Source organism: Teleopsis dalmanni, chromosome 2 (genome assembly GCF_002237135.1).
Source record: "Teleopsis dalmanni isolate 2A chromosome 2, ASM223713v2, whole genome shotgun sequence".
Lineage (NCBI taxonomy): Eukaryota > Metazoa > Arthropoda > Insecta > Diptera > Diopsidae > Teleopsis > Teleopsis dalmanni.
In genome coordinates, this window is record NC_051847.1 from 131,646,106 (window position 1) to 131,656,447 (window position 10,342).

The 10,342-nt window shown below is 30.4% G+C and overlaps 1 protein-coding gene across 2 annotated transcripts; it reads right to left on the reverse strand.

Moving 5' to 3' along the window:
* Positions 1-815: 815 nt before the first annotated feature.
* LOC119675804 lies at positions 816-8,081 on the reverse strand. 2 transcript variants are annotated; one of them, XM_038087020.1, is made up of 8 exons: positions 7,817-8,081; positions 7,334-7,742; positions 7,176-7,278; positions 2,886-2,998; positions 2,605-2,822; positions 2,395-2,548; positions 2,171-2,313; positions 816-1,745 (listed from the first exon to the last, which is right to left on the reverse strand). In XM_038087020.1, the coding sequence occupies exons 1-7, from the start codon at positions 7,967-7,969 to the stop codon at positions 2,177-2,179; spliced, it is 1,287 nt and encodes a 428-aa protein (XP_037942948.1). In that variant the 5' UTR covers positions 7,970-8,081; the 3' UTR covers positions 816-1,745; positions 2,171-2,176. The 2 variants fall into 2 exon arrangements, with proteins under 2 accessions (XP_037942948.1, XP_037942949.1); XM_038087021.1 differs by lacking the exon at positions 816-1,745 and adding an exon at positions 1,957-2,016.
* Positions 8,082-10,342: the final 2,261 nt, after the last annotated feature.

Genomic DNA, 10,342 nt, shown 5'->3' on the forward strand with positions numbered 1-10,342 from the left:
GATACGATTGTAAATTTGAAAAACTGAAGATTTCAGGTTCCACTTTTAATCCAACATTGTAATATGTGTTCATAGATCACTTAATCCATTTTGTGGTCATCAAAATCGGCCTACTCAATAACCAAATTTGCCGTATATCGAGCGAGGATAATCCTCAAGCCATTAACGAATCATCATTAAAACCTAATGTTCATTCCACCATTGACGCATACGTTCATGCAAAAATTGGAATGATCGAATGGATCATGTAACTCGTAGCAGCGGCGGTCATATGCTAGATATCATATTCAAAAAATAAATGCCATGAAACTACTAGATTATAATAAAAAAAATTGATTCCAAGAATATTTTGTCTTGAATTAGCATTTTAAGTTCTCATGCAGCTAAAAAGCACCCTATATATCATGCATCTTAACGGGTAGTATAGAGTTTCCATGAATAAAATTAAAGCATTCTCGATGCAAAACAAATAGATTTCTATACACATTAGAATGAACAATATAGACCATTTAAAAAAAAATTAAAATTGAAATATAAGACTGAGCTATTTTTTTTTATACACAATATTTGAAGAGTTTATATAGAGAACACATATAGAAAATGGAAGAGGGAAAATGTCCCATACGTAAAGCGAATTGCAAGTAATCTGCACACTACTCATAAAAATTTACTATTTTTTGACCACTACATATATGTACATTCGATATTTTTTCTGTAGATCTCAGTAAAGGTATTATTGCTATTAATACAAAAACAATTTCCTTTAAATATATGGTACACAAAAATTATTGCAAATAAACTTTAATCTAAGTATATAAACTGTAATACTTTTAAATTTATTATTATTTTAATCGAGCAGACGAAAAAATTGATGCATCAACGATAATGCATTGATACTTCGATGCAACAACCATCGATGCAACTACCATACAAAGTTTTGTTTCTTTTTTGTTTACAATCTGTAAAAGAACATTCAGTGTTACATATGGATATAAAATAGAATAAAATGATATAAGAACATATGCGGACACTCAATAGTAAACTCTGCTAAAGATCAAATTCCAACTAAGAATATATAACTACTTTGTTATAAATGTTTAATATCAGTGAGCTTAGTAAATCGTGTTTTGGATTCTTTTTGACAAATCCGACGTAGATAATCTTCTTAGTCGTGTGAATGGTTGATATCTGATAACAGCTCGTGTACAAGTGAGTTAAGGTGATTTGATAGCCTTGTTCGGTAGTTTTTGGAAACTGTATTGTTTCTAATACTAATGGGACGTAAAGATCGCGCTGTAGAGTGCTGATCCATGGTATGTCCATGTAAACGAAGTATTTTTGATTTAAATCTCTAAAATCACTAAAATCGCTAATATCTAATATTTCACATCTGTTGCCCATATTGATATATCGTAAGTCCATATTCGTTTTAAAATAACTTTATATAGAAGTACTTTATTGTTCAATGATAGCTTTGAATTTTGATAAAGAAACCAGTACATGGAGCGCATTTTCAGTCCCAGTCGTTTACGTTTTATAAATATATGGTGTTTTCAGGTGAGACGCTGATCAAGATGAAGTCCCAGATACTTCGCGTAATCGGATTGTGGTAGTACGTTATTATTCACTGCAGTGATCCTTTTATGAAGTAAAATTTCGTGTGGGAAATCAATATAATTGTGTGGTGAAATCAATATAATTTTGTAGATAAATTTTTTTCGCTGCCAAAGCATCCAAAAGTATCCCTAAAGAATCGAAAATTTCAAATAAACATCATTTATATTTACGAAGAATATATGTATATAATTTATATATATATATATATATATTTTATGACTATATTTATTTAAAAATGATATTTAAATTAAGTTTTATAATAGCATAATTAAATAAATAAAAAAAATGAACTAAAAATTAAAATAAAAAAATAAACTACAAAGCATTCATATAAATGATATGTAATCCATATGGAAATGATATGTATCCAAATTTTGTCTAAACAAAAATAGGCAAAGTCTATAGTAAAAGTAAAAGAAGAAAAAAAATCAATAATAGAAAAATCAACGTAAAAAAACAAATTTTATAAAATTTTTCAAAATGAATAATAAATAATATTAATATGATAGAGAAATATGAACATGGAAGCAAAATAATTCTTGGATATACAAACCTTATGTTAAATTGCTTCTTTCTGAAGTTCTGTCCGTTTTTCCCGATACTTTTTTTTATACATTTTTAATTTGCAATTCCGAAAACCTTTCCTGAATGCGTTTTCGAAGTCTGTATAGCAATTTATGTGATTCTTAACTGCTTCTAAAAATTAAACATAATTTAAATTAGTAAGACATTATAATTGCTAAATTTAAATATAATAAAAAAGCGAATGCGTATTACCAAAAACGAAGGTATTGAAAAGCTTAATAGTTTTTATAGGAGTTTTGCCTTTTAACCCATCCCAGTTTATATCTTCTAAAAGCCTCTCAGAGAAGAACAATTTGACACACTTCGATAATTCGGTATGTCCAATTGTTTGTTTAATGTATGAAATCTGAAACAAAATACGTAAATAAAATATTTGTAAATTTGTTATTACGGCACACGTACAATATTTGTTTGTGAATCCTCTGCCAGCTCTTCATCAATATGCTGTAAAGTATACAAGTCCTGTATTGGGAAAATTCGGATGAATTTTTCATCGTCATTCATAATTTTGTTTGTAAGCTTTTGAAGCATTACGTTTTGTTTATTCACAACATTTGTCAAATTTTGCAAACTGATGTTTATTTCTTGCAACTGATTTTGTAACAGCTTATTTTTATTTTCTGAAAATATAATAATGTATATTATTAAGTAATTTACATATATTGCTTTTTTTGAATTATTACCAAGTTCAAAACATTTCTGCTTGTAGAAAGCTTCAGTAGCTTCATTTTCATTTGGAAGATCTTCCCAGGCTACTGAGGTAAAACCATTTCCAGGCGCCGATGATGTTGTTTCACTAAAGCAATTAAAATCAATAGTCTTATGTTAGATATGCTTGATACAATTTAATTCGTAAACTGATATAGAAGGGGTATCATTACAAGATCGCCTTTATATGATAAATCTATAAGTTTTGTTGAAATTTCATTTATATTAAATTTGAATTCATTGTCCTCTTCTTTTCCACATAAATACTTTTAGAGTGTTTTGCCGAATTCATTGGGAAGTATTTTGTTTTCCAAATTTTCAGCCAATTACAAACTTCTTATCATTTATCACTTTTAAAAATTTTAATATTCGTGTGGAAATACTAACTCCGATGTAACAATATGGATCACTTGTTCGATTACTACTTAAAAATAATAAATCATAATAATAAGTGATAACTGTGGCGGAACAGGAATTCTTAAACACCGTTTCTATTGATTTTACTTGATGGTGTGCTGCACCTTTCATCCACCACATTTCTTTCTATTGTTAGTTAGTTGTGGTGGAGGGAGGACGAATCCTCCCCAATTACCTAAAAGAAAAAGGAAAGCCGTTTTGAATCCACAAAAAAATCTCGTAATAGTAGGTAGTAGATACAGGGTCAAACTAGAACCACCCAGAGGCATCTTTCTATTGTTATATAATTAAATTTTTCTAATATTTGTGTGGGTTCTCAGATGGAAAGACGTCATACAGGCGGTAGAAAGTCGCTTCCAAGTATCCGTTTATATAAGCAGAGTAATTAGAAGCTATTTAACAAACCGACAATTAATCTACTCAACAAAAAATGGTTTAAAAACAGTACAAATAACGGCTGGAGCAGCGCAAGGATCAATCTTGGGACCTGAATTATGGAACATCACTTATGATGATATTTTGCAAATAGAAATGCCTCAAGATACCTTTCTAGTAGCTTATGCAGATGATGTGGCAGCAGTTATTACCGGCCGCGATACCCAATCAGTTCAAAGAAAACTCACACAAGTGATGCTGAGAGTGCAGGACTGGTTAAGCTCTCATGGCTTACAGCTGGCTACTCATAAAACGGAGATATTACTATTAACTCGAAAGCATATAAATACAGAAATAGAAATGCGAGTAAATAATGATGTGCTAAGGACCCAAAAAACGATTAATTACCTTGGAATAAGAATAGATGGGAATCTTACGTTTTGGGCGCAAATAAAGTATGCAGTAGAGAAAGCAGCGAAGACCACTGCTGCCTTAAGCAAACTAATGGTTAACACAGGAGGACCCGTCGCGGAAAAACGAAAATTGTTAATGACAACAGTAAACGCAGTTCTTCTATACGGTAGCGAAGTGTGTGCAGATGCACTAGGCATAGAAACGCGCAGAAAAGAAATAATAGCGGTGCATAGAAGGGCGGCTCTACGTATCACATCAGCGTATCGCACTGTCTCGGCTGAAGCGGTTTTTGTAATAGCAGGTGTAACTCCAATAGATCTTCAAGCAAAGGAGCGGCCAAGAGTATACAACAGGAAAACAAACGGTGATTATACTCAACAAATGGCAAGAGAAGATCAGGGCCAAACCATCGAAATGTGGCAACAAAGATGGAACAATAGCACGAAAGAAAGATGGACAGCTAGATTGATACCAAATATAACCACGTGGCTCAAACGGAACTCGGGAGACACAAATTACTATCTCACTCAGATGCTGACCGGACATGGATAGTTTGGTAAGTACCTGTACCGTATGGGAAAAATGGATTTACCCGACTGCATGGTGATAGGAACTGTGACGATGCAGAGCACACCTTCTTTTACTGTAACAGATGGCTCACAAATAGAGAAGAGATAATAGCGCAGATTGGACATATAAGTCCCGAAAACATAGTGGAAAAGATGAAAGCGAACTCAGAGAGTTGGCGAACGATAGAGTCATATGTGATTCAAGTTCTCAAAACGAAGAAATTAGATCTAGAAAGGAGAACTATAATAAATAGAGTGGACACCAAGAAAAGTGGTGGTCTGGACGCAGATAGAAAATCAAGAGAGCATGGCTTGAAATGTCAACATAAAAGAGACCCTCCTCGAAGTAATGCGAAAGCGGTTCCGAGGGGGAATAAGCCTCGCTGAAGAGGGGGTGTTTTAGTTCGTATACTACATATTAATGTTAGGGAGTCGGGCACACCATTCCGACGACGGTCGGTTTGACGGTGCATAAATCATTCCACCTCCTCACCACAAAAAAAAAAAAAAATATTTGTGTGGGTTCCGTACATCGTTTTCCAATATTTGCAAAAATGTTCAAACTTATACAAAGAGAAATGATCAAGAATTCGGAATTCTTTAACACATTTTCTCAAGTGAAGTAGACTGCACATTATAAGAAATTTTATTCTCACCATACAAATACTGAAAATTTGATACGAAACGCTCGAACATTTCATGAACATATTGTAAACGTGTTTTACAATTTTTCGTATTTGATATAAACCTGTACGCTGTATGAAGTAAAAGAAAGTGGTGTGGTATAATTCATTGTCCAAATTGACTTTAAATAGGACTTTCCCTGTATACAAAACTATTTGCATAAATTCTGTTGCTTTCCATCTACACAAAACATTCAAGTTTCTGGGTTTTCGACAAAAGTGTCGTCCATCCCAAATCCTACAGAGTATTTTTTTGTAACTCCTAAGTCAACACAATGCATAACGTTGATTAGAAACTGATTTATCAAATTTATACTAATGCTTTCAAGGATGTGCTGAGTTTCCAAAAAATTTTTTTTTGTATGAAATGATTTCTATGTTCTATTATTAAAATTATCATTTGTTTTTAAAGTACAAATTTTGAATTCATATGTTACACGATTTGACTTTCTTTTCGCAATTCGAGTACACTTTGAACATCCGCTGTTGCTTGTATGCCCAATAGTACCGGCTGGAAATGCCGGAAATAAATTCAATAGATTGTTTACTATTTGTTTTTGAAAACAACGAATTTAAACACAGCTTTTTCAACTGCAAATATTTTGCTTTGCATTTGTTTTCGTTGTCAATAAAATATTCTTCTCTGCAGAAATACATATTAACGCGATCGAATTTAAGAAATATTAGTGATTAAAAACAATTTCTATTTAGCATGAATATTTAACTATTATTATATGACTTAAAATAAAAATTATAAGCTATTTGTACCTATAAAACTTATTTAAATTCATTAAATTAAATTTAAATTTCCATCAAAATAAAAAATATTGAAATGAAATGTTGCATAAAGCAACGAATTTCGCACATTGATTTCTTAAATCTGATTAAAATGTCAATAAAACATCGATACCGTTGTGATTCTTATGGTACCTCGATACCACTATAAACTACTGAGAATGTATTAACAGATATCAAAATATATCACTAATTTCAATTTTCATTAGATCAACTTTAAATATTAAAAAGATATTAATTATAAATTATTATATTTATTATTATAAAAATATTAATGTTGCCATCAAATCCATTTCAGCATAACTCAGTACAAGATGTACGATGAAACATTTATTTTCTTAATGCCTTGAGTACATTTGTGTGTGGTTACGAAATTGAATTTACTTAAAAACTGTTCAATTCTAGTAACATATCTGTGTTCTTTCAGATTATCATCCAGTAGCAATTTTTGTTCACTTATTACTCGTACATATTATAGCACAAATGATCGAATTTACTTCATCCATATTTGGTGCTTGTAAGAATAACTTTACGAATCTCAATAGAAAAAGTCAAATATTGCTCTGGCATAGATATACAGAGTATATAGATAACTATGTATGTGTCCTTATTGCATTTCTGTTATTAAAGTTATTTCCGAATAATTTCCTTTGCTCCAATTAGCATACTTTTACGATATATAAATAGCTCAAAAACTGTAATAATTAATACGCATTATTTTTTTGGTGAGTCCTGATATGATTGTTAAGTTTATCTTTACGAAAGAATTTTCGATCGCAATATTCGCACTCTAAGTCAGGTAAACCAAAGTGACTTTTTTGATGACGTTGTAAATCCTTTTTCCAAGCAAAGGTTTTTTCGCAAACATTACAATAAAATCGTCCATCACATGATTGGGGTTTTTCAATTGGCGGACGCCCACGATGACGAAGTTTTATTTGTTTTTTAAAAGCTGGACTGTTTTTTTAATTCAATTTAATTGTTTTTTACATATAACCATAAATACCTTTACCTCTTTAAGCATTCTTTATCGTTCATAGATTTAAATTCAGCATCAGTTTTATCGATATTCCAGTGCGTTTCAGCCACAGATATTGGGTCCAATATTTCAGAAGCTATAGAAAACTAAGGAATTAAATAACTTTAACTTACAAATATTTTTAAACTTACCTGTATTTAAATTGCTTGTTTCATCCTGTACCTCAAAAGACAATAATTCAGTTTTTATTTTACAATTGAAATTTGAGGCAGAATCCACAGTTCCTTTTAGGTTTAAGTTGCTTTTCTCAAGATCACTTTTATAACAACTTTCTAAGTCATTTACATTTGCATTCACTACATCATGTATTTCGGAAGCATCATCGCCTATAAAAGTTTCTATTTTAATTTTTACACTTTCCTCATCAATCTGTAGCTCCTCTAGTTTGAATTCTTCATTGGATGAATTATGCAGGTTAGCAAGAAACTGTTTGTTAACGCGCTTTGCCTGTATCATAAAACCATATGCAACATTCAGTTTGTAGGTGCAGTTTCCGCATATGTATTTAGGTAGAAACTTCGGACTACTATCTATATTTGTCTTTTTTTACATAAGTAAATAATACGTTATAGTTGAATCAAGAATCATAACTAAAATTATTTAATTATACTCACATTTATTCCTGTTATCTCCAATAACATATTCGCAAGACTTGGGCAGCTTCCTGCTCTTTCCTCCAAGGAATGTAAAAAAATTATATTTGTTTTTTCGTTACAAGTTCTGCACCAAGTTTCATTAAATTTAGCATTTTCCGATGTTATTTCCATTTTGTTGAAGTATTTGTTTTATTTAAGTTTCCCTAATCATATAAACAATAAACAGAATATTTAGATTATGTTTCTGTTTTATCCAAACAAATCAAATTTACTGCAGGGTTGCATTTTATTGTATTGACATAAAAAAATTGTAAATATGTGAAATATATATAATGTCTGCCTTGAATTTTTTAAGTAAAATTTAATAAAAATATGATATTATAGAAACTTTTTTTTGAAAAATGTGGCTTAAGGAACTTGTCGAAAAAAGCAACATGCAGAGGGAAACAAGTCCACTGTACGTCAATGCAATCGAGCGTGTGAAAAGAGAATGCTTTGAGACTGCATTAACTTCAAGAGTAAACTCTATGGTAGCATCTTCGTAATTTCGTATCTGCAAGTCTTCTAACAGTTAGCGATTAGATTATTTCTTGTTATCCCTAGCGGGAAGTTACTTTATCAGGTATCGTAATCTTCTCCTGATTTTTTTCATCCAGCACAACCTACTTAATACTAATAAGTCTTGTGTTTTCTAATGCCTGCCTTTCGCTTGATTATTAGAATGGGTTTCAGCTTCTAACCTTTACGGTCCAATAGTTAGAATTTGTGCTCCTAAGAGTTGATTTTAGTGCGTTCAAGTCTCACACTTTGGTTTTCGATGATTTATACTTGCCGGAAAAAAGTACGTCCAAACAGATGTAGTACGGTACGCTACAATGTCATACATTGTGCGATTAACAAGAGATTAAAAGAGTCATTCTAATTGTAGCTCTAATTTATTATTACTTATTACGAAAATACAATCTCGTTTGGAATAGTCGAATTATTTCTATAATACCCTGCAAAAATCTTAATACCGTAGATTTATTTCACGATATTAAAAAATCACAAAAGTAATGTCAAAAATGAATAAATAGTAAACATTTATCAACAAAAAAGTAAAGTAAACAAATATTTGAATTTGTATAATATTATTTTTGATCATTTCATTTACAATAACTAAAAATAAAAATATTTGGATTAATGTATTTTATTTATTACATATTATATTTACAGAAATTCAACATAAAATGCCAGGAAGTGAAAAATGTATTAAATTACAACCGCTAAAACGAGGAGAAAGGATTTCTATTGAATCAACTAATAAATAAATTTGTTACTAATTCGATATTTTTAACAATAACATCAATCACTAACTACACAACAAGAATTTCTTAATGTAGGAAGAAAAAGATTATTTTCTTAAATTAGGGGGTAGAGTATGCCATCAGATAGTTCTGTAGGTAAAGTATATACCTTCATGTTTTTTCCGGCGAATAACCTTCACCGTATCCGGGTATTATGATTAGGCAATACACTGAGGGCATGTGTCGACAAACATGTAAATGGTTATAGAGCCATGACAGTGACAAAGTTTTGGTTTGGTTGAGAAGCTGGGCACAATAAATAGATGCAGACAAACGTTGAAATATCCTATAATATAATCTCATTTATTCATATTGTTGTATTATGAATTTAAATAATTTTAGAATTACTGTAAGTGGAAAATTTAAAAATATTTCAGAATATAAAAATATTTCAGGTAAATGAAATTAACCAAATAAGCAATAGTTTTTCTTATTTGTTTCGTTTTAAAGTCATTGTCAGTAACTGCAATGCCACTTTTTATTGATTAAGTTGTTAATGTAATGAGTATCGCTCCTTAGATACTCCGGAGCTTAAATGTAACTTTATGCTATGTAATCGTATAGTAAAATTATCAAAAACTAGTAAAAATTTCGGCAAATTATTATTAGTTTTTGTTTACTGAAGCAGACCCTTTCAGTAGAGGTAATTGAAGCAAGTGCACTTACATGCACTATAATACATTAACTGTAATTGTAGGTCCTCTATTCATAACTGTCGGTTTATGCAGCATATCACATCATTGGCACAATCGTTTGCGAGTATTTCTCGAAATACGTAAAGATATTAGAAAGCAACAATTGATACAATTCAAAAGTTTTTATCAATCATTAGGCAATAAAAAATTTTTTTTCGTATTTTGCACAAAAATAGATTATTTGTAATTATATTTATAACTGCACTCTTATTATACAGTCGTTAGCGATTTAACATATTTATAACTGTCATATGTAATGGTACGAAAAATGCCTCACTTCTAAAAATTAAAATAATGAACATAAATTGAAAATTTTTTGTTTTTTTATTATAATTATATTTGAATGACTAGGATTTTTTTTATTAATTAGGAAGTTTTTAATTTGAAATCTGATCCACTTCGTTTTTCCTGCCTAAAACACTTAAACTAAATGTATATATTTAGTGCACTCATACAATTATGTATTTTTCTTGTTTAAATTAAATTTATGAAAACAGTATTAC